At 35.2% G+C, this 24,480-nt stretch overlaps 3 protein-coding genes across 7 annotated transcripts; all 3 read right to left on the bottom strand.

The window, feature by feature from the left end:
- Positions 1 to 6,211: 6,211 nt before the first annotated feature.
- Positions 6,212 to 9,744, bottom strand: LOC131000544 (protein CNGC15b-like). Its single transcript, XM_057926518.1, has 8 exons — positions 9,500 to 9,744; positions 9,336 to 9,407; positions 8,774 to 8,901; positions 8,155 to 8,686; positions 7,861 to 8,073; positions 7,492 to 7,784; positions 7,308 to 7,419; positions 6,212 to 7,229 (listed from the first exon to the last, which is right to left on the bottom strand). Exons 3-8 carry the CDS (start codon positions 8,800 to 8,802, stop codon positions 6,315 to 6,317), a joined length of 2,094 nt encoding a protein of 697 aa, XP_057782501.1. The 5' UTR covers positions 8,803 to 8,901; positions 9,336 to 9,407; positions 9,500 to 9,744; the 3' UTR covers positions 6,212 to 6,314.
- Positions 9,745 to 12,297: 2,553 nt separating this feature from the next.
- Positions 12,298 to 15,750, bottom strand: LOC131000603 (exosome complex component RRP41-like). Its single transcript, XM_057926613.1, has 7 exons — positions 15,522 to 15,750; positions 14,551 to 14,629; positions 13,805 to 13,907; positions 13,578 to 13,698; positions 13,207 to 13,295; positions 12,846 to 12,995; positions 12,298 to 12,640 (listed from the first exon to the last, which is right to left on the bottom strand). Exons 1-7 carry the CDS (start codon positions 15,658 to 15,660, stop codon positions 12,551 to 12,553), a joined length of 771 nt encoding a protein of 256 aa, XP_057782596.1. The 5' UTR covers positions 15,661 to 15,750; the 3' UTR covers positions 12,298 to 12,550.
- Positions 15,751 to 16,393: 643 nt separating this feature from the next.
- Positions 16,394 to 23,257, bottom strand: LOC131000553 (receptor-like serine/threonine-protein kinase NCRK). Of its 5 annotated transcripts, none has more exons than XM_057926533.1 (11): positions 22,787 to 23,257; positions 20,470 to 20,571; positions 20,112 to 20,203; positions 19,779 to 19,895; positions 19,207 to 19,323; positions 18,665 to 18,937; positions 18,282 to 18,523; positions 17,894 to 18,190; positions 17,514 to 17,750; positions 17,182 to 17,409; positions 16,394 to 17,091 (listed from the first exon to the last, which is right to left on the bottom strand). In XM_057926533.1, exons 3-11 carry the CDS (start codon positions 20,179 to 20,181, stop codon positions 16,801 to 16,803), a joined length of 1,872 nt encoding a protein of 623 aa, XP_057782516.1. In that variant the 5' UTR covers positions 20,182 to 20,203; positions 20,470 to 20,571; positions 22,787 to 23,257; the 3' UTR covers positions 16,394 to 16,800. The 5 variants fall into 5 exon arrangements, with proteins under 5 accessions (XP_057782516.1, XP_057782517.1, XP_057782519.1 ...); XM_057926534.1 differs by lacking the exon at positions 22,787 to 23,257 and adding an exon at positions 21,605 to 21,876; XM_057926536.1 differs by lacking the exon at positions 22,787 to 23,257 and adding an exon at positions 21,194 to 21,588.
- Positions 23,258 to 24,480: the final 1,223 nt, after the last annotated feature.

The following is a 24,480-nucleotide window of genomic DNA, read 5'->3' as shown; positions in this document are numbered from 1 at the left end:
TTAATCATTAATCAACGAAAATGATTTGGAGGGTGTGTTTAACCGATAAATTAAGTTATATGCAAAACAGTGAGTATTAAATTGGTTTTGGTGTAACTTTTTTTAGGGGGAGTTTTGTTTTGGGATGAGATCCAGTGTCCCAGAATTTTATGTGTGTCATTCTGTCCTATGCTTATATCTATTATTATAAAAATAAAGTTTATTATAATACTATGAATTATATATTATTTTTATTTCAAAAAATCATTTAATATATATACAATGACTTTGAATTTATCAACCTATATTAGGTAATAAAAGTGAAATTAAATGATAAAAAATAATTAAATACCCTAAATTGATAGAATAAATCCTAGTTAATAATCACAAAATTAAACTAAAGTATACAACGTTGAAATTGAAGAAAAAATATATAAGAAAATAAATAAAATTGAAAGTGGAACACGAAGTGGGACATAAAGTGTGGTACACTGAATCTCATTCCGTTTTGGTGTATTTAAAAGCACCTAAACATACTAATTACCGCACGTATACGTAAAAGTGTTAATACTTGGAAAGGAAAAACGCTGAATTTTTTACTTCAAAAGCCTACTAAATTTCCTTTTCTTTTTCATTGTTGCCCATTGACTTGAGTTTGGAGGAATAAGATTTTTTCTTAAGTTGAATAAGAATGAGTTTTTTCATAATTCGAAATTCTACCAGTTCATACTCTATGCACATTTATGAAAAATTACTTTCAAGTTTTTGAAAATATGTGAATAAAACTAGCTCCTACTCCCTCCGTTTTTTTTAAGTGTCCTATTAAGATAAATTTATTGTTCCTTTTTAAGTGTCCTATTTCAAAATTTGAGAATAAAAAATGACAAAGTTCCTACTTTACCCATTTTTAAATGTCCTATATCAAAATTTGAGAATAAATTTATTACACTTTGAAAATAATAAATATGGGCACAAAAGTAATACTCCAACTTCCTTGATATATGTACTTTTTTTCAATGGGACACTTAAAAAAAAACAGAGGGAGTATATCACAAGATTATGAGAGCTAATTGTGACAGTACTACTCAAAAATTAAAATTTATATGTGACACATCTTACAAAATATAATCTACTACTAGCTAGTATTTTTCTTAAATAGTAGGAGTATGTGCTTGTGGAGATTCACGTGCAGGTAATATCATCTTTCCTCCATTCTCTCTTAGGAGGTTTGACTTTCTCATATTCTAAACCATACTCAAAACCATGCACAATTGCACATTGATAACTTTTTTAAAAAAAAATTCTAAAACTATCTTGCACCATTACTCCTTAATCATAACATATTCGAACGTATAATATCACTAATCACTGCCAAGTACCAAGTATTTTTCTTTTCCAGAAAAATTATCTGAAATAAAACAACATTTATGTTCTTCCTAAAATAGTTGGCATTTAATTTTTCGATAGACTTTTAATCAATTAAGTCTGAGAAATTTAGGGAGTAAACGCTCACATGGCATGCAGATTGGATCTCATTCACGTGAATAAACAGCGCAAAAATTCTTATCAAATAATTACGATCGAAATCTAACACTAAATCATCTGACAAATTTATTAATATTTCTCATTGTCAAAAGCTAAAAAAATATTCCTTTTACTTTTATGAAGTCAACGTAGTTCAATTTACGTACACACTTAAAATTAAGGTGCCAAATGCACTCAAATTGCAGAAGCTCTATCGCGACGAGGCAAATTAAACTAGTAATCCAAACTTGACTTGATGACCTAGAATTTGAATATCCTAAATCAAATTTGTAATAGATCAAATTAGTTATCATTGCATTAAATCTTGATGGTCGAGTTTTTCTAACATGTCACGTTGTTAAATACGATCAGAAGAAATACTATAGTGCAACATTTATTTCTGACTACTTTTCATTTCACGGATCTAAAAGGGCTACACATCACCTCGAAAATAAATTTATTAAAAATGTATCTTTTTGAATTAATATTCTTTTTTTATTGTATAATAATTGATTTTATGTTATGCCATAATTTTTATTTACTAGTTGTCTGTTGAACAATTGGTCAGCGCTAAGAAATTGGCCTTTCAAATGGGCAACGGTTTGTTTGAGTAATACCTGGTTCCAAAAAAATTAAAAATGAATATATAACAAAGAACCAAGTGGAGTAATACCTAAATAGACTTTCTCGATCCAGGCATCTTCACATGACTTGGATCTTTCTTTGTGGAAATCAATTCTTTGTCACATTATTAAATTACTAAAAAGTCTATTTAATTGCCAATTCTTTTTGGCAACTACTGAGAATTTTAGGCACAAATTTAGCATAAAGTCCTTAGAAGGTCGATTTTTTGGTGGGCTGAAGAAAAAATTCCCTTTTTTTTTGGTTCGGGAATATTTATGCGACCCAGAAAATTAAGTTTATATAAATAAATTTGGTATATATAATCCAAAATTGACAACCATTAATTATGTTATTCAGAACATTTTTTAGGTCCAATCTTGTCGTATGAATCATATAAACTCCAATTTCATTAGCTTAAATTCGACTTCATCGGTTTAAAGGAACCAAGTGGAAAGAAAATATACAGTATGATAATATCATTAGTTTTATTGTAATACAATTGGTGTTTAAACTATTGATAAATGTAGACATAATGTTATATGCATAATTGTGACAAGAATTGTCCCATATCATCGTTTTCTTTTATTATTTATGCCTAGCTAGGAGAAAAGACAAATGTTGGAAGCGCTCATTGCGTTTAATGCAAATGATTTGAAATAGAAGCTATCAATTATTATGAAAAATAAAAGTCATCTTAGCTAACACAAATCAGTTGTGACCAATGACAACGTTGAAGCAATTGAAATTTTGTTTCCAATACTTCTTTTTTAAGATTTCAATATTATACTCATCATATGATCATAATAAGCGAAGGTTGCAATTTATTATAACTTGCAAAATCTTTACCATAACATTGGTGTATTTTAAACTATGTTAAATTATTCCCATTATACCTCAAAATGGATTGATTTGAAACCTATTTGGAAAAACTATAATGTATATAAATTTCCACCTCATAATTACTGTCAGATCGTCTCAGGAGTCAAGATCTACATATATGACCCGATTTCATTATTATCTTATCTTGTAGATTTTTTTTTTTTTTAATATTGAAAGTTGACTAAAGAATTGATCTATTAAAGCAAAACAGACTGTTATGGGCCAGGCCTATCAACAGTGGAATCTTTGGCCCATGAAGCTCTATAGGCCTTTCGCCTATCGTCTTGGCACCATTTCGTATCCTATTTAATTGCCTATACTTTTTCAAATCATTTTTTTTTCATTTCTTGCAAACATACCATGCATTTTCTTTTTTAATTTAACCATAAAAAAAAAATCGAAATATGTACTACTAACATAACAACAACTTCATCTAATTTTAATTATGCTGTATAATCACGTATCAACTAATCTAAGAACAAGATGTGAAAATATTAAATTCTTGTCGTTCAAAAATTTCAAAGCATGCTCTAAAAATGATTGAATTAAATCTGAATATGCGCATCAAAGATGTATGCAACATATTTGTCCCCACCAAGAATGGAGCTCTATTAAGTCAATGCTTTTTAGAGTATGAAAAGTGAGCTTGTCACAAAGTACACAAACATGTACTGGTCTTGATTTTTCATATATAATGTCAACCTTTAAATATACTGTCATCAGTGGCGGAGTCAGGATTTTTTTTGGGGGGGCTGAACTACCGCCCCCGAAATTTTTTTTTTGGGGCCATTCAATACATTTTAGACATTTTTTACTAAAATACAAACATAATAATAATAATAACAACATTTTCATAGAGAATATAGTTCAAAACATTTACTAAAATTTTTTTTGGGAGCATTCAATACATTTTAGACATTTTTTACTAAAATACAAATATAATAATAATAATAATAACAACATTTTCATAGATAATATAGTTCAAAACATTTACTAAAAATTTTTTTGGGGGCATTCAATACATTTTAGACATTTTTTTACTAAAATACAAATATAATAATAATAATAACAACATTTTCATAGATAATATAGTTCAAAACATTTACTAAAAAATTTTTTGGGGGCATTCAATACATTTTAGACATTTTTTACTAAAATACAAGTATAATAATAATAATAATAATAACAACAACATTTTTAGACATATTATAATTTATTTTTTTTCAAAATTTGAGCCCCTCTGGCTACGCCCCTGACTGTCATGATTAAGTTATGCACAGACAAAAAAGAAACACAATTCACAAGGAAGGATTTTGTACTATTTGAGCGTTTGACCTTTATTGATAGGCTTTTTGAAGACATTGAGTTGTCAAAAATTGAGAAATTAGAGTTGTTGCAGCACTTACTTGCAACTCATTTCAAGTGGATAAGATTGTAAGAAGGAATGTGGAATTTATCTTTTTTGTATGGTACAGAGCTAAAAGTGTTGGATTGGGACAATTTTGATCAGAGTATTGCTAGAGTTTAGCTAGAATTTGACTTTGGGAGATATAAGTTAGAGTTAGTTATAATATATGTTGTATAATAATATGAAACTTTATAACTTAAGGTTAAACATCATTTTTAATCTCAAATTATTTTTATATTGAATTATTGGAATTTTTTTTAATCGTCAACCATCAATTTTATATCAGTTGTACATTGCATGTATTTTCAGCTCCAGAAAATTGACGTGGATTGTCGGACTGTCACGATATATAAAAAAAAACATCATATTATTTTGACATGTATGCCATATCATTAAAAAATATTTAAAAAATAAAAATCCTAAATTTTCCCAATAAACACTCTCTCTCTTTCTCTTGCAGGACGTCCCCGTCACTTTCTCCTTCTCCGAAAGCATGCCCTACCCTGCCGTCATTTTTGGGTACAATTGATATAAAATCGATAGTTAAAGGTTAAAAAAATATTTTTAATGAGATATAATTGATAATTTGATATTAGTTTGAGGTGAAAAATAATACTCCTCTATTTTTAACTTAATTTGTAAAAGCTTTTAAGCTTTTTGATAGGATGTATGTCAAGTTAGAAAAAAAAAATTCAAATTATATATGGAACTGTTTTTCATATATACAAGACATATATCGTTTATATGTAATGGAATCTAATGGATTATACTCTCCTCGTCCTTATAAAAAGTATCCATTTGTAAATGACACGAGTTTTAATAAAATAGTTGAATGTGTTGTGAGTGAAATAAGAATCCCATTTCATTGTGAGTTTAAAATTTACTAAAAATAAACTTGATCATTTTATATGAACGGACAAAAATGGTAAATTGGATACATTTTATAAAGATGGAGGAGTATAAATTACTTACATATTTAGCGTAGCCTATTCTTGTTTGGAATTATCAATTATATACTTCCTCCGTCCCGCGAGTCTTGACACGTTTGAGTTCGGCACGGGAATTAAGGAGTTGTAGATTAGTGTTTTAAGTGTGTAATTAATAAAGTATAAAATTGATAAAGTATGAGAGAGAAGGTAATAAAAGTGATAAAGTAGGAGAGAGAATATAATAAAGGTGATAAAGTAGGAGAGAGAAGATAATAATTATTGCCAAAAAAGGAAACGTGTCAAGATTCATGGGACGGCCCAAAAAGGAAAACGTGTCAAGATTCGTGGGACGGAGGGAGTACAAAAACTTGGGAAATTTTTCAGAAACAACACCAACTCATAGTTAATAATTGTTGGCCCAGATTGCATGAGGCCCAAAATATTAATTTGGGATTTCAAGATCTGCACATTGGGCCCGACCTTTCATGGCTACGCCCATTTTGTAAACGAGTGCTTCTAAGCCTTCTATATTCACAGTCCTTATTTTACCAACAATCCAGAAACCGTCGCTGTCGAATATCAAGACCCGAGAGCTTTTGATTTTGGGCATCGCTCCGCGCTCGACTTACAAAACGCAATTGCTTCAGCGTCTGGAGATTGTGCTCAAAATTCTGGGCAACTCATATTTCATTCATTTTCTTCAAACTTCAATTTTTGGAATGAAAATATAGAAAAAATTCTCAGATATCGAAAGAGCTATAACAAATTATCGACGGTTATTTGTTTATACCGATTCTCGTAAATTCTCATTAGCTCGACAACAAACGGACACCAACTTAACTAAACTAACTACTACTCCAATCCACTCTAACCCAAGACATTATACATATATAAAAAAGAATAAAGTCAAATAATCCACATATCATCGTACAATTTCAACTTTACATTCTACACCTGCATCCATCACTACTCTATTCATCCTCTACGGTCGAAAAGTCCGGTTCCGTCGGCTTCTGCAACGAACCGGCCGTGCTCGAACCGGAATCAGTATGCTTGAGATGCTTCACAGCTCTCCTACTCGCCGCCAATCTCGCCGCATAAACATGCATCTCTTTCTCCACAGCCGGCTGCTCCGATGGCTCGTCGAGACTCTCCAACGCCCGGAGCTCCGCCGCGCTCCTCCGCTTCTTGTAGCGGCGCCACGCGGCCTGAATAAAGCAGGCGGCCCAAGCCCTCCATTGGTGCGAGTAGAATCTAAACTTATGCCGAAGCTGCTTGCTATGCAGCCTCCGAAACTGGGCCGCGACAAACTTGAGATCCTCGGCTCGGAGGGCGAAGGCCTCGACCTCGGAGATGGCATTGACGGTGCGGGTGGAGGAGGGGAGGATGACGCTGGGGCGCGGGTCGAGGGCCCAAGTGAGCAGCTCCTCACCGCAGAAGTCCCCCGGGCCAATGCGGCAGGAGTTGAAGAAGCCCGTGCGGCCGCCGTTGGTGGTGTAGGAGTCGAGGTTGCCCCGTATGATGAAGAGCATCTCATTCACGGGATCGCCCTCACGCACGAGGCACGTGCCCTGCGTGCAGAGCGCCGGCTTGAGGCGCTCGCATATCGCGTCCAGCATCCTCTCGTCCATCTGGTCGAACAGGGGAACCCGTCGAACGAGGTCGTAGCAGAGATGGCGCTTGATGTCGCGCCGCAGGTCCAGAGGGAGGCCCTTGAGCACCAGCTCCTCGTCCACACCTCTCGTCGCCACCCATTTGTACTGATCATACTTGCGCACCGACTGCCTCAGCTCTTGAGGCAGCTGCCGGTGATGCATCCACTGCTCGGTATCTGTTCTTCGTATTCGCCATTCCTCTAATCTAACCGTTGTCGATTGAAGATACGTCTGCAAATCAAATCAAAACAATCACATTATTACTTGAGGATCTTATCAATAGACAATAACCAAAAGTGTTTGTCTTACTTGCATATTTCCGATGAGCAAAGCAAACAGAACCAGACCAAGCGTGGCCATGACGATGGCGAAGCTGATCTCTCCAACATAGGTGCTCGTAGCAAGATTCTGCCCTAGAGAACTGCACAATCCCATACTCTAAATATACTAGTATTTGAGAAAAACAATCAAACTCGAAAGAGTTTGTGTTTACCTAAGGTTCTTCAAGCCCCACCAGAGGCAGTAGAAGTACTTGTTGAAGAAGCTCGCTGATGTGACATCAAAAGTCACAGCATCTCCATAGATTCCGAAAGGGTAACGGCCCTTATCCGGATTGCACTGGTTGGTGACATTGCTGGACAAGAACCACGCGTTTCTTCCCATCTCCATAACCCTGCGACAGTCAAAGTATTTGTACACACACGACGGGCTTTCGAGGTCACAGGCATGCCTCCAGCAAGCTTCTTGCCTCTCAATTGATAGAAGATACCAAGAAGCGCCTAAAACCTGTGCAAATTGTAAAAAACTCATGTAACATTTTGTTTCTTCAAAACAACTTCGTCAACCATATATATTTACTTACATGGCTTGCAAGCATGTATAACATGAGATTGTAAGCAGCTCCAGCCCAAGCTGTTTCTGTGACAACACCAGTAGCCTTGACAATTTGTGAGGAGAGAGGAAACATAAGAAAAAGTCTTGGAATGTATTGGAATATGATAATGAACCTAAGCACATTCTTGGTGTTGGTCATTGTTGATCCTCTTAGGCTAGGAATAATCCCCCAAATCAGCATCTACAGTGTCAATCAGAGTTATAAGGCTTTGCTTCCAACGGGGACAACGAGACGAGGAAGAATGAGTTTCACTCGACAAACCTGAGGGAGAGGAAGGGCGCAGATCGCGTCAAGCCAGAAGTAGCTCCTGAGGTACCTCGAAGCTATCTTCTTCGAGTCTATTACGAGCTCTCCTCTCCCAAATACGCGAGAGGAAGGCGCCACATATGCAGTACGGAACCTGATGTAAATCTGGATAGCATAAAAGGCATCTGCTATTGATCTTATGATTGTTAAGACAACTTCAAGGGTGAATCCTATGTCGATGCAGAGATTCTGCCTCACCACGGGTAGGTAAAAGAATAGGGGGTCGACAAACAAAGATACTAAACAAGCAACTAGCAAAATCTTGTTCCATCTACGGATTGCAGGCCCTCGAGGATCCAAGATCCTTTTCTTAACTCTCTCGTAATCCTCTGAGAAGACACGCGATAGCACCTTGGATTTCAGTGATCTTCCACCCTTATCAGCCTTCTTGGAGCTCGACTCTGCCACCCGCGTTCCATCAATCTTGTAGTGTACCTTAAACAAGTGGTCACTATTGAAATTCCCAAATTCAACATCATCATGAAATCTGCAAGATTAACACCGGACTCAAAACCTCTGCTACTATCAAACTGTTGATGATATACAGAGCAAAAAAAAAATTAATGTAACACACCTCACAGATCTTGAATTAGTATAAGCCATGGCTCTTCGATCACCAAAACACTGCTGTTTGCTATGAATGAATAGTTTGATGTATAGGGCATCCAGCAGCAAGAACTTGGCTGAGTATTGGGGCTAAAGCTGGCAGAAAGAGATGGACTATGAGTTCATATCCACCAGTATTAAAAAGAGCTCACATTCAGAAGAAATCATGTGAAAATATTGAAAGCAATTTTTCCAACTTTGAGCATGGTGTATTAGGCCCTCTTATTTCTTGCCTTTTCAGACATGAAGTCAGGTCAAACATGTGACCAATTGCACTTGAATTTCCAATAATTCATGTCAATTCTAAAACCCTTTACACTACAATGTCAAACTTCTCCAAATTTTAATGCTTAGTTCAATTAGAACCAGTCAAAGCAATTCATATCAACAAATCAGGAAAAAAAGAATAGGCACTCAAATGTCAAGATTTTGATTGACTTGGACAACACAAACAGGGCATCCGAATGAAAGAATTAATCCCAGAAAATAAGAGAATATATTCAAGACATGAAAAAAGAAATGGAACTTACAGGAATTTTGCAAAAAATCGTTCCTTTCATCCCCTCAGATTAGGCATGCTGCTCATCTCTCTGTCGCCTTTGCTTTATTCCATTTAGAAAGACGATAATAAATGAGTAAGAAGAAACAAAAAAAATGACATAAGAAAGGAAAAAAAATTAAGAGGGTTGATTACAAATAGTCTCCATATCTCGTTGTTCTTGCCACCCCAGAAGTTCATCAGTTATTATTTCTTGTGAAGGAGATGACAGCATCAGCATGAATATGGAAAATTGAAATAAATTAATGAATCAAATTTATGGCAATGTATTATACGATGTATGTGTGTGTGTGTGAGAGAGAGAGAGAGAGAGAGAGAGAGAGAAGTCCAGAGTCCAGACTAGAGAAGGTTGAGAATGGGGTGGAGGGCAGGGAGGTTGTGTGTATATTAATGTTCAGTTATAGTGAAAATTTTAAATGAATTTTTTGTGAAGATCCGAGGAGTTGACTGACTTGGACTTCCACCCAATGGCCTATCGCCACGTGTATATTCGTTTTAAGTAAGATTTTCTCCCTCCGTAAAAGAAGGGCCTGGTTTTCACAGCATCAGATTCAGGCCCGTAGAACACAAGTACATCAAACCCGATCTACTAGAAATGATTGATGGAATTGTTTATTTTTAAGAAAAATAAATAGAATTTAGATTAAAAAAATTATGTTTAATAAATAAGTAAATAATACTAACACTTACTAGAATAAGTTCAAAGTCGGCCACTAACTCCACTGAAACTTCGCATGCCATTACGACATTTTTCGTGGTAAGAATAAATTTATGCATATATAGGGTAAGAATCAAATGATGATAATAGCGTAGGAAATATGAATTTATATGAATCCTTTAAATTGATAGACTGATAAGACCTTATTTTATGGTGATTGCTGCATTAAATATATACCTTTTTGTCATTTTTGTTTGAGAAAATTACATTCACACATCTGCACTCTATATGAATTATAGCATAGTACTTATTGTTTAATCAACCTCAACGTTTCAGCTCCAATGTTTTCTTGAGATTTTACAAACTTGTTTCCATATAGATTGTATTAGAAAATCATTGGATTTGCATTGTTATTCATTATATATGATACTAGCTATGTTTCATTATAGATTTGCTTAATTGATTGTGATGTTTCAATTATGATTATTTTCCCCAGGTAATAGAGAGTTGGGATTTCTGTAACATATTCTGACTATTTTGTCCCCCCCTTTTTTTTTATGGCTGAAGCGAGGTTGGTACATACTACCTCCATTTATCCTAATTATTATGAGTACTTCAGATAGTCCTATTAAATAATTTAAATGAGTTCTTATTTATATAAATAATTGTTTTAAAAAAAAATTGGTAGGATTTGAACACATATTTGTAGTTCTAAGGTCATCACTCCACATCCTCCCCTTCAAATTATATTTATGTTGCTGTGTAAAATGAACAAAAATTTATGTAGCTCAATCTAAAAAAATCAATGTAGCACATGTCGTTAGTTAAACTAATCCAAGAGATAAAATATGGGTTACTACATGCGCAATGCATTTTGTCGTTCAAAGCATGGATATATTTATGTTGATTCTATTTTCTCACATTTTGCCTCGGTAACCCTTATATGGGTACTGCATTGAACATCGAAAATCATGTTTGGATATTTAATTTTAGAATTCATATTGCACGTTGTATACTTACTATTTGAAATAAAATTAATATAGTAAATTAGTAGTACGACGTTGAAATTATTCCACAATCATATAGATGGAGTTTACGGCACCATGAATGGGAACATCTCTTCTAGAAATTGGGAGTTTTGTTTCCAAATTTTAACAGGAATTTTTGACAATAAGTCACATAATAGTTGTGAGTTGGTATCGTTGGTGGCTTATGTCATACATATTGCATTTTAGTGATTTGTTAATAATTCTATTATGCATTCTCGCAAAAATAATACTTTCTCAGTTGATGAAAATTGTAATCTTATTACTCATTTTCCAATTATTTATTAAAATTCTATAATTTTTATGGACAAATGGAGTAATTTATTATGATATCTCTAAATTTATAGTCTATTAAATTCCCCTTTCTCTCACTCTTTGAGAAAAACGTTTTTCGTTTCGTGGTAGGAAAAACTGCGTCTAATTTTATTTTAAAATTGTTATTAATCAAAGAAAGAAAAAAATACACTCACACTCTAGTCCTCTAGGTGTTTCGAACCTCCAACCTATTAGTTAGAGGAAAAATATCTTACCAATAGACTGCACTTCATCGTCAAAATGATACTAGTATTTAGAAAAGGAGGACGCCATCTATGTATATAGATGATACGTGTATATTATAATGATGTCTTCTAATAAGATAGTAATAAAAAAAAGAAAATATGACTCAAGATATCTTCCTTTTCACGATGGCGACATCTCAATTACTAGGTTTTATTTGACTTAAAATGAGGAGTTATATTTCTGGGACAAGTAAAGAAGAATATATTTAATTGCAATATGATGTTAGGATTATCCATCGCTGTCAACGACAAATAAATTGCAAACACGAATGAACGGCTAAAACTAAGATTATGTTATGGCATTCAATCAAAGCAAACTGATAATAGACGCGACATTATAAATAAAAGATACGTAGATGATAGGAAAATACGTAAATAGAGATGAAGGTATTAAATTAGTTTGACGGCATTTGAAGAATATATAGAGATAGAAGATATACGGAGGTTTGGTGATAGCTGGGAGTTGGTCCCACACTCAGTGTTACAAGTGACCTCCATTTAAAACCCTTGCTCCCTAACGGACAACACGGAATATGCTCCCACCGTCATCCATTAAATGTTCTCATCTCTCTCTCTCTCTCAATAGCGGAGTATTATACTTCGATCAAGTGGATAACAAAAAAAATATGAAATGCAGAATGAATGAAAGATGTAAATATAATCAAATAATTAACAGAAAAGTTAAGGGCTTCACATAAATTAGTATATTTGGCCTGCAAATTTAGGAAATGGATCATCTATATGCATCAGCAAATCCACCTTTGACAAATTCCATCCGACTTCGTCAAAGGAAAAGGACACAAACATCATCAAAACTCACGGTTTGAACAAAACTATGATGCTGGGCAAACATTTTCTTACCTAAAACAAAAGAGCAGCAAAATTTATGTTGACAATGAAATATTTATATAATTTTCTGTGCCTAATCCTGTGGAGCAGAAGCAGCTTCTTTCAGACATGATCTCATGATCTTCCCCAGCTTGGAGCAAGCATCAAGGCATAACTGCATTGCCTGCAAACAACATCACTTAGCTTCCATCTATGATCACCATAGTTTCTTTCTGTGATTTTGTAATCTCTACTAATATCAAGTTTTTCCTATCCAAGGCTCTAAATGTGATCGTTTCAAACATTGGTTTATGTAGAACTTGAAACTGCAGACAAGCACCAAAAATTTGAAGACCTATAAATCAATTGGACAGCATGTTTCTCTATACCTCGTTTATCTTCGTTGTTGACCACTCTCCGGTGACAGTCATCTGCGTGACCTCATTACGCGATGGCATGCAAGTGATCATAAGACCCCCATCTTGATGGCTTTCTTCTTCTGATACAGGGTCGATGAGAAGATTCTTCCCGATACATGACTGTGCATCGACATGTAAAATGGTAAAATATGATGAATGAAAAGCATATCGTGTAAATTTGACATTTGTATCTGATATATATATTTGAGATTATTTTATCCTATATAACTAGTATGAAGAGAAGAAAGCCACAATCATAATTACATACATTTGAAGGAATTGATCACACAGAAATACAAGGAAATAAAAGGTACAAGTATACGAATCATACCACAGAAACAGAGGCAACCATGTCATACAACATAATGCCTGCATCTGCAAGAGCAAGACTGGCACACGACGTGATTACTGGAAGATCACCTGAGACGGACAATATAGGGTTCTTCTAAGCATTGCAAGCATTATTCCAAAAATGTCTTAACAGTGACTACCATCGGATAGTCTAGAAATCAAGAAACATAATTCAACATTTCAAAAGAGACAGAGAATTAAGATGAAATGTTAATCGAGCATCTTAATTAACTAAAATAATATTGTTTGAGAAGAAGACATCAAAGATATTATTTTGATCTCTGATTCCTTATAGTTCATGAATGAATAACAAAAGAGTTTGGCCAAAAGAAGCTCAAAGCTAATACTTACTTCCTCCAGATTCCAATACCAAAGCAAAGACATCAACAGTCGTCTTAGGGAAAGATTTCAGTATAATGGCACCCTCCAGAGCTTTGTGGAGCATTGACGAAAGATCCTTAGTTTCTGGAGTCTGGATGGCAAGCAGCAAAAGTTTCATATACATAGAGAACTAGTTGAGTACGGAGAGGAAGCGAGTACAAAAAGAACACCATCACAGAAAAAAGAAGATGGTTAACCTGACCACGAACAGGAGAAGCAAAAGTTGTATAACTGACGTTACAATTCAACCGCCCATCATTACTATACATCATAGCTTTCTTACTTTCCCTGGGACCAAAGCTGAATGAAAAAGATAGAAAATTCAACATTTCGTCGTGCTCCATTATAAAAAGATAATATCTTTAAGCAATTTGGTAAAGGAAAGACTAAGACACCTTATCTAGTAATTTCATCCAAAACTAATAGGGGGGGGGGGAGGTATCAAGTACTAGTAATTACCCACAAAACTCTACATCTATCTCAAATGTTTACATTACGCCTATCTGATTCAAACTCCATAGCTAGAATTCAGAGGACAATAAGTTTCTTAGAGAGATCTTAAATCAGGAAGTTGATAAGAAGAAGAGATAAATCAATGGTTCTTCTGCGAAGAGATAAAAACCATTAGAAAAAATTAGGTGAGTGGCCTAAAGACAAGAAGGCAGTATTTCAGAGTTTATCTTAAACTTTCCCAACCTTGGAGCAAAATGAAGAAACCTAATAAACATCAAGCAGATAAATGATATATAAACTTGGAATTCGACACAAAGACAATGTGTTGAAGGCATATTCCAAAACTTTCCCGTTTTTAAGAGCAAACCTTTTATCATCCTTCCAACTGAAAAATACTAGAAAATGTAAAGACTGGTGAATAGCATTGCAAACATAAGGTTCACTCTAATAATTGTTAAAGTGCCGTCTATCAGATTAAGCATGTACTTACACAGATACAATGACCTTGGTGTTTCCGAACTCTGCATAAGCAGACCCCGAGGCAGAATTCACTGCGCCGGTCTTTAAAACTGCAAGATTCCAAGCACAGCGATCGCCAATAAGTCATAACATAAGAGTATTGTGTAAACTATACTCGAGAATATTGGAAGCAAGTTACAAATGGCATAGACAACAAAAGATTAGAAAAGGCCACAGAAGCATAAAGCAACATTGAGATTGTAACAAAGCGAACCATGATTTTGGCAGACTTGGAATTTTTAGTTGCTAGATATAATAATGTTACAGGCATTTAATATGATGAGGCAGTATAAGAATGCCAACTAAATGAGCCAAGCAAACAGTATGAAAGAAATAAGAATGCAAACACAATAATATCTCACATCTCACTACGAAACATGATAGTAGAACAAATAAGGTCACATTAAATCTGCTTCTTAAAGGGGGGAAACTGCTAAGTATAAGCCAAATCACGCAAAATGAAAGGTGAAATTTGTACTGAACTTCTCAAATGCAATTTTCAATTTAGACAGGCTCTACACTTTCCAACAGTCCAGCAAATTATCAGGAATAACTGATCTTATATGAGATTCTGAACCCTCACAACGCCCAAAATATAAACTTGCAGCTGCATTCCTTTCCCATATATATTTTTATTATTGTATCAACCTTGAGTGAAATAAAACCAATTACTAGGAGAATTAGAGCATTACAACAAATAAGAATAAGATAGTAACACATTGATAAGAAAAAATTTCACGTTATGCAGCAGTAACAATTAATCAACGGCAGCAAAAACATAATACCAAAAATGAAGAGCACAATTTCAAAGCAAAATCTATCACCCCAAATTTCTGCATATGTTATTCAGTAATCTCGAAAGGGTACAGAAAGCTTATGCGAAAAAATTGGAACATTGACATAGAAAAGAAAGAAAGGGCTATAGCGAATAAGGATACGTACATGCAGGGCGGCACTGGTGGAGGCCGCGGCCGTCGGGTCGGACCCATTCAGAGTCGTTTTGAATCGAGGGCCTCTTCTTCCGCTGACCGGTCATCGATGGCGAATATGTGGGCGCCGCAGCACCAGGTTTTCCGGCCATTGCAGTTTGTGTGTGCGTTGGTGGGTGTCGCCGTGCCAGGTTTTCTCCCCTTAACCTTTTTTCTTTTCCTTTTCCTTTTCTTTTTTGTATTTTCGCTTACTAACACATTTCTTTCTTTTTTACTTTTTTTTTTCAACTCGTTGCATATGCTAAATATTTTGTTTTGAAGCAATATTTTGGATTTATTTTTTATTTTGTCCGAAATTATTGTTATTATGTTCGTAAATGGAGTATAGTTTTAGTGTATAACTGTATAATAGATTATTTATTTCGTATAGTTTAAAATTTGTATTTCGTTGGGTAAATACTAGCTAGAAAAAAGATTGATAAACTCATCAATTTCTTTTCTTAAGTGTGAATAACCCTAATCTGAACTGCATAGTGGTGCACCAATTCAACATAAAAATCTAAGTGGACTGCAAGATGTCCAACTTATTGATATTGATTAGACGTTGTCATTTAATTTGCCACATAAGCGTCAAACTAGATTTAATTCGAATGAAATTTAAAATTATGAAAAAATTAAATTAAATAAAAAATTAATAATTTTATAGGAAAAATTCAAAAGTCATGTGTAAAATAGTAAAAGGGAAAAGTTATTTCATTAAAAAAAAAAATCAGCTCTCGCATTGGTGCATTGGTATTAAAATTTATAATTGCAATACACATCAAATATAGCCAAAAAAGAAACTGAACAAATGTTTTTGAAGTAATCAGATCATCTGTGTTTAAATTGTACCAAAACAAATTCCATGATTTTAAATTACTAATTTAAATATGGTGGTACAGCAATATACACGAAATAAGTGAAAAATTACTAGAATGAGTGTTGAATATACTACCAACCTAAACCAATAAAAGAGCATTTGATGAGCTCCTGCTTCTGCTTCCACTTCCACCCATCCTTTAACCTCATCGACACTAAACAAACCCAATCCTAGCGCATTTTTTACAACTCAAAATCAAGAATAAAAAAAATACAATGAGAGCCATCATACAAAATGTAATGCTCATTCCATCTTTTGGTTCTTTTCAGATGCAACACTTTACTTTTTTGTCTTTTTAATTTATTTTTTCCTGTTGGCGCTGTAAACGCGCTTTCTAGGCACGTTTGAAGCAGCTGCAAATGTGTATAGAGTTTTATGTACCTGCGTATGAAATCTTGACAACATGGGACTCAAAGTTTGGCAGGCAGAATGACTCCAACCGTGGCTCCGTTAAATCCACCACTTCGTCGTCTTGGAGGCCCCGCGAGCTTCGTCTCTTTGAAGTGAGGAGCATCAGCTTCTCCACGTCGGATGGCGAATCATCTTCCTCCTTCTCATTCTTGATGATCTCAGAAGTGATTTGCTTGATCTCTTCTGTCGAGGAGGAGGAGGCGTCATGAAGATCTCCATCACTCATCTCTGGATTCTCACTCTTCATTCCACACTGACAAATCAAACACAAGATTAGAAGACATGTTCAAGAACAAATTAGGCTACATTGTATAGGTACTATATATGATCATCAGATAGATACCTGGAATGCACGTAGTGGCAGATTATTCCGTTTAGATCTGTCTGGAGCGATAGTCGAAAGAATCTGGACCACTTCACTCATTGTTGGTCGAGAATCAGGATCCAACAGCAGGCACTCCTTTGCTAAGTAGGCCATTACCTGCATCTCTTCTTCTTCAAACTTGCCTTGGAGATGCGGGTCTGGCAATTCTTCTATCACTCTCTTACTGTCATGCAGACGAGCTGTTGCCTGAAACGCAATTATAATAAGTTTCTCTTCTCATTCAAACATACCTATGAGCAGACAAGCTACTGTGTATCATGGCTAAAACATAACAAGTCAACTTTCCATACCCATATCACGAGACTTTCTGCCCCTTTGTTGGATGACTTGTGGATGGGCTTTCGACCAGTGATGAGTTCAAGAAGAACTACGCCAAAGCTGAAAACATCAGACTTCAAAGAAGCTCGTCCAACAATTGCATACTCTGGTGCAAAGTAACCAAAGGTCCCTTGCATTCTATCTGGAGAACTGGAACAGCTGAGAATGCCATCATTCTGAAGGTGTTTAGCCATGCCAAGATCAGTAATCTGCAGGCATAAACATTGAGTAGTCATGTATACCACGCTGAAAAAGAATACATTAGTGTTTTGCAATGATACCTAGTTAACTATAGCTTTTAATCATAACTATCATGTAGTTAATTTTGCTACTGATGAAGGATATTCCCTACCTTGGCTCTCCATCTTTCGTCTAAGAGAATGTTGGTGGATTTGACATCTCTGTGCAATATTCTAGGTGCAGCAGCATCATGGAGATACTCCAAACCTCGTGCAGCTCCAAGAGCTATTGAAACTCGAGTATTCCAACCCAAACATTGGCCTAGTTCCCCATCGAGACATTCCCTGAGATTACCATTGGGAATGTACTCAAATACCAGTAGTCTCTCAGCATTCTTCCCTTGGTGTTGCAAGCAGTATCCAAGCAAAGGAACCACATGACAGTGGTGAAGTCTTGCAATCAGTTGTATCTGAGTGAAAAAAGAGGTGTTGTATTCACATCCTTTTACTTACTAATTATGAAAATTGTTTTGACTGACAAACAATAAATTAGTTTAGTACCTCAGCCAGGAAAACATGTTCTGCGTCCGGGCCACCTTGTCTTTTCATTTTCTTGACTGCAACCGTTCTACCATCTCTGAGATTACCACGGTAGACGTGGCTGCATCCTCCAACTCCGACCAAATTAGTATCAGAAAATTTGTCTGTTGCGTTTTCCAGCTCAGAATATGAAAACTGTATTATCGTTCCATGCAGTGCTTTTGTTCCCCTTCTCAACAGGAATGGATTCTGGGGAATGCACCCTTTAGCCAAGAGAAAACAAAGCGAGAGATGTTAAAAATCAATCATGAGACCTGCTTCAGTTGAATAATTTACTTGTGAAAAAGAAATAGCTAGAATCAGAAAATATAGTCCAAAAAAAATTGGTAGACATGGATATTTACCCATAAAAGGTTTGGCAGAAGAATCTAGATATCCTTTGTATACTGGCATAGGAGAAGAGCCATGGCTCATCAAGTTTACAGCACTACTACAACTTGTTAGTCTATCTGATGAAGATGAAGCCCATTGAACTGGATGCTTGTCCTTCCGATAGACATGCCATAACATTATAGCAGCCAATCCAATGGCTGTCAGGACGAGACAGAGTAAGAGAACTATGAAAACAACTTTGACTGGAATGCGTTTCTTCGAAGGTTCCAACTCGGATAAAGTCCCTGTAAAGACAATATGCCATAGTATGAACACATCACTTTTGCAAGTGAACACTCAAGATTCTCATATATCAAGTAATTGAATAGGCATAGTGTGATTGCCCAAGCTAATTTTTGAATTTTTCCATAAACTGGCAGAAGATATAGCAAAGAAGGCTTCTCAATAAGTTGCTGATACGAAAATCACATTCACGTTCATTGTCAACATTGAAGAGTGATAGACTGATAAAACAAGTTGCTACTAATCATATCATCAAGCTTTGAAGATTTACCAGCATTACAATTGCACGCTGTAAAACAGCTACTGCCATTTTCTTCACCTACTAACCTAGGTAGCCCACCAGCATTGCAAATGCAAGTCCATCTATTTTCATCTGATCCTCCTGCAGCTGCATGTTAAGAAAAAAGCAGGTCAAGGAACTACTGCAAAAGATTATGCTCCATAAACAGAACAGTGGACTTGATAAATAGACGATTATCCAGAGAGAATGTGAGGAGCCTTGAATATGTATCTGTATCTTTACATCAAACATTTTGGTCCTTTGTTTTTGAGTTACACAAATACATTCTCCAATAAATATTAGGAACTCCATGCAGGACGTAGATTTACATTAGTTTATTCAATTTTCAATGTATCTACTTGAAAATATCAACCAACGAATGAACTATTTCTATCATCTTTTGCAGTTAGTTCTCTATATAATATATTCCATTATAGTATGTGGGACTCTCTTTGTCATACACAAGGAACCATCAGAATAAGAGGTAGATATTCAAATATAGGGACTAAGTTACAGTCTAGCCAATAATGGAAGCAGATAAATATCAAGAGAAACTGTGATACCAGGGTTACAATCACAGGAAGAAGAGCAGTTTGCCAGGGCAAAAGTCAAGGTTTGTTCACGCGCAATAGAACAAGTGCATGTCCACTTGTCCGTGTCAGAACTTGTTGCTGGCCCATCTGGTAAATGTCAAAGACTGTCAGTTTGCTGCCATATACTGCCAGTAAGGCACTTTGATGATGTTATAAAAATCAAGAAAATGTGGAAGACGTGTTGTTGATCCTATATAATGCTCCACATATACAACTCATGTTAAATTGGAAGAGTCTGCCTGTGTATAAATAAATGGTAATGTAGATATGCACTCTAGTACATGTGTATTACTTAGTACTTACCAGAAAGAGTCTGCTGAAACCAGACCACGGTAATGAAACAAAGAAGTGTGATTTCTACCCGACGCCCCATGTATTCAGCACCAATAACAAAACTGAAATTGAAGCGTAAATAATAAAAACCAACAAAATATTAACAAATTCCGAATGTAGATTTCCAATCAACTGCATTGTAGGTAAACAAATATATTTGCACAGACAACTTAAACATGAGAGAAAATGAATCCCAGTGTTTGATTGTGAGGGAGATAAGACGAATAACCATGAAGTACTATAAATATTTCTAGCAGTAAATAAATACTCCTGTGTTGCTGTGTATTGTTTAATTGTAATTTAAAAATTGGAAAAAAAATAAACTTACTTGCATTTTGTAAACTCTCAACCAGAGCTAGATTGTGTTTGATGTACATTCATTTGTTCATCTCTTTAAGCCACAAACCTTGAACTTGTTCTTGCTGAACGTCTAAGAATTCACCAGGCAACATTTGTCATAACAACATATGCAGATAGATTAATTGAGTAAGATGATAACTGTCTAAGATAAAACTTCTATGAATAAAACATATGTCCATACTGTAGTAAACTCTTATCAAACCATAGTTCCTTTTCAAGTGACAATCCCCCCATCGATGTTTTTCTCCGAAATCTGAGAACTAAGAGCACTTGACTATTTGGGCATCAATTAGACTTAGTTATCATATTTCTAAGCAGATAAACATCTATGACACTTGATGATCGATAAATGTACTGATGATGTAATGCCCTCGAAAGCAAAAATTGAACAACCAAATCACAAGTGAAAAGTTTGGCGGATATGACCTTTTTTTCTTTTTTTTACACAGTTGGCCAACAAATTTCTTACTTCTTTGGCCCACAATGTGTAAAATTTTCTGTCCTCTTTCAAAATGAACTAAAACACAATATTTTTTTGTCTTATACAATTCAATTATTTTTAGCAGAAATGTGCAAAAACTTCCAGCACAGACAAAGCACATATAACAAAAATCATCCTACCATAATTGCAATAATAATTAAAAAAAAAAAAAAAAACCTCGTTCTATACCATCTCAGATAATAATACAAACCTTATAAGCTTCATTGTAGCTTTGACAAAACAATATGCTATCTTGCCGATAGAGATCTATCAGCTTACTAAGTTTATTTGTGCATGATTGGTTGAGGACTAGTCTGAATTTTTGGCTTCCAAATGCAGTATGTGTAACAAAACCAACTCAAATGTAAATATGTTATGCAACTCTGTAATTTATGAATCGCTTACTCAATTCTGTGTCCAGTTATTGAGAAGAGGGGATGAACCAAAAATAAACATTGTGAAAATGATCTAAACTGATTGACTCAAAATGAAAAGAAAGCTAAAGCCAGGAAGGCGGTGGAAATATTACAATCACATTACTCTTATACATTGTTTACTGTTAATCAAACGATCCAACGTCATTATCGAAAGGTATTTAAAGCAAAAGAAGGGCCATCCTTACCACTTAATATTTCAGACTTCACGCATGATAAGACGAGGTGAAAGCCAAGGGCAGACCAGCGGAGTATTTTATCCAAGATTGTTCATATATAGAAAGACATCTCAACTAACAATTAAATGAAAAAAAAATATGCAAGAAAAAGACATGGATTTGGCTAGAAGAAAATCATGGTTCGAAGAAAAGATATTGTACATGAGTATAATTTGGCTCATCAACCAAACTCGGTGAAAGCAACTACTTCTCGAACTGACAGAGACCCCTCAGCAATCATACTGGACAAAATTAAGGGGGGAAAAAATACAGTGTATTAACATCAGCATCTACACTAATATATCTCATTTGACCCTGGTTTAGATAAGGTAATAATGGATTCTAAATAAAGAAAGAATAAATAACACGTCTATGATTGAAAAAAAAATGCCAATAAATTTACATTCTATGAATGGTCCAAAGCAGATACTATATGCCAACGGTTAGGAAAGACTTTGCTTCCAAGACATATTCAGAAAGGATGTGAGTCCACTAGTTACAGTACACATATTTATTTAGTTTTAATTTTTTGAATGATGAGGCGCATGAAAAAGACATGTAGTATTGTTTTCTCTTGACCACACTTGTCGGTAGAATTTAAAATTTTATTATAACACATCAAAAATTAATAATGTAGAGAAAACAGAGAAATGAAATAATCCGAATCATAACCTCGCCTTATAATCAATGAAGCCAAGTTCCAAGCTGACAATTTTTCTTTTTCATCATTAAAAAAAATCGGGATTTTCAAGAATTTATAGAAGAGCAACTAAATTCCAAATGAGAATTACCCTCACGCGCGAGCGCGTGCCCCTGTTTCTCCTGTTCCATTGCTGATATTCCGAATTTCAAGGCTAGCACTATCTTGTTGTAAATTACGATTGATAGAGCATATATGCAGTAAAATGCAAAAGATTATGATTTGATAATTCTAAAATAACCACATCGAAGAATACTGGTGTCCAGACTGTGCTTCACTAACTGCACATTGCAGCAGATAGATAAAAGCTGCAGAACTAAAATCGATTTCAAATTAAAGCTTTTTTTTAATTGAGATTTACGAACGTAATTGATAAAATACTGGATAGCCACCTCACCATCTACTTGTGAGCTAATCCTAACAACATGTAAACAATTAGGAGCTAAGCATACCTTTAGCAACGGAAATTTGACCAAGAAACTCGTAGTTGCAGGATCAAGTAGAAATGTACAGCTTTCTCTCTCTCCCCACAGCAGCTGCGCCTGCGCATATACGCATGAAGGCAACAAGGGAACTCAATTCCGCTTAAAAAAATCTGATCCCTCGCATTGAGAAGAAAACTCTGCCGCTCCAATCTCATGAAATGCGGAGAATTGGTAGCAAATTAAACACAGCTAGCTAGACACCATGTGTATGCAAGTCGGCTGCACTAATATCTTACATGTATCTCACTGTGTGTCCTATCTCGGTATCTCGAGAGAGAGAGAGAGAGAGAGAGAGAGAGAGAGAGAGAGGGTTGTAACGGTGAAGGGGTTACAGCATGAGTGAGCACAGATGTCTATGCAGGAAGCCCAGCCCAGCTTAAAACCACGTGGCGTTTCAGATTTCTCGAGGCTGAAGACTTCCTGAATTTTTCAAATGCTGGAAGCGCATTGCACCGTTCCTTGATTTTGGATTTTGAATACAAGGAGCGGGGTCGCCAAATCCGATCCACGGTCTTGATCGACTGGATCTGCTCGGGAGGGCCCATAACAAGACACGTGTCTTTCTGTCATTTGATGGAGGTTAGAAAAAGTGTTTCCGACCATGGGCCCCCGCTAGGTGCATTTTTTAGCTCGTCTGTGAAAGTGATGGCGCTTGTGGGCTTTATTCCCTTTTTGTCCTTTTCGGGTTTCCTTCCTCTCTTTTTTTTCTTTAAAATTAATAGTGGATTTTCATTTCCTCTTAATTACTCGAATCCCTACACCTTAATCTCCTCATGTAATAATGGTTGGAAAAAAAATGTATACGTATTATCCAACTATCGTTCTGTTTGTGCCCATTTATATTTCTTTATTTATAATTTATAATTACTAACTTATTTTCATTATAAATGCGATTTATTCTTATAATAGGATTTATATTACGCTAGATCCTTTGCACCTTTTCATCCTATGCAATTTATTGTTTTCATTTGTTCTTATTTTCAAATTTATGTATTCATTAAGAAATCTTTATGGTTATTATTGAGATATGGAGTAATTAAGCATTTTTTATTTTTATTATTACAACATTTCTAATCTTATCATTTTAATAGAATATGAATATACAACATCGTCACCACCCGTTGCACATGGATTTCTTGTTGCTCGGGTGTCATCCTCGACGTATCCATGAATAAAATTATGTTGTCATGGATCTCTCCCTTGAGCCGATTCTTCGTCTCGTACCCCCGATGATTTTTGCGAGATTTGTGCACGTCTCAATTGGTAGTATGGACCAAAAAGATAACCGATCCAATTTAGAGAAAAATAATTGGGGGGAGTTGAGATCCATTGAAGAACAAAGTGAGAGATTGAGAGAAAGTTGAGGGAGAAATAGAGAAAGAATGATTTATGAAGTATAAGGGAGGATAATTTAATGTGAAAATAGTGTAGAAATGGAGAGGTATTTATAGAAGGAAAAAAAAATGTAAAGTATCGTTTAAAGGAAAAGAAAAAAAATTAATAAAGACTGAAATTAGACTGAAAAAAAATTAATAAAGTCGGATGAGTCAAGCTCATCCCATCGAGTCAAGCCTCTAGGCAACGGAGTTGGCATAGGTTGACTTAATGTATCGGCTAACTCGAGTTAGGCTATTGAGTCAGTTGATGTGGCTGCTCTAATG

Source organism: Salvia miltiorrhiza, chromosome 8 (genome assembly GCF_028751815.1).
Source record: "Salvia miltiorrhiza cultivar Shanhuang (shh) chromosome 8, IMPLAD_Smil_shh, whole genome shotgun sequence".
In the NCBI taxonomy this organism is placed as follows: domain Eukaryota; kingdom Viridiplantae; phylum Streptophyta; class Magnoliopsida; order Lamiales; family Lamiaceae; genus Salvia; species Salvia miltiorrhiza.
Note: the sequence above shows the minus strand (reverse complement) of the source record. Positions and strands in the feature narration are given on the sequence as shown.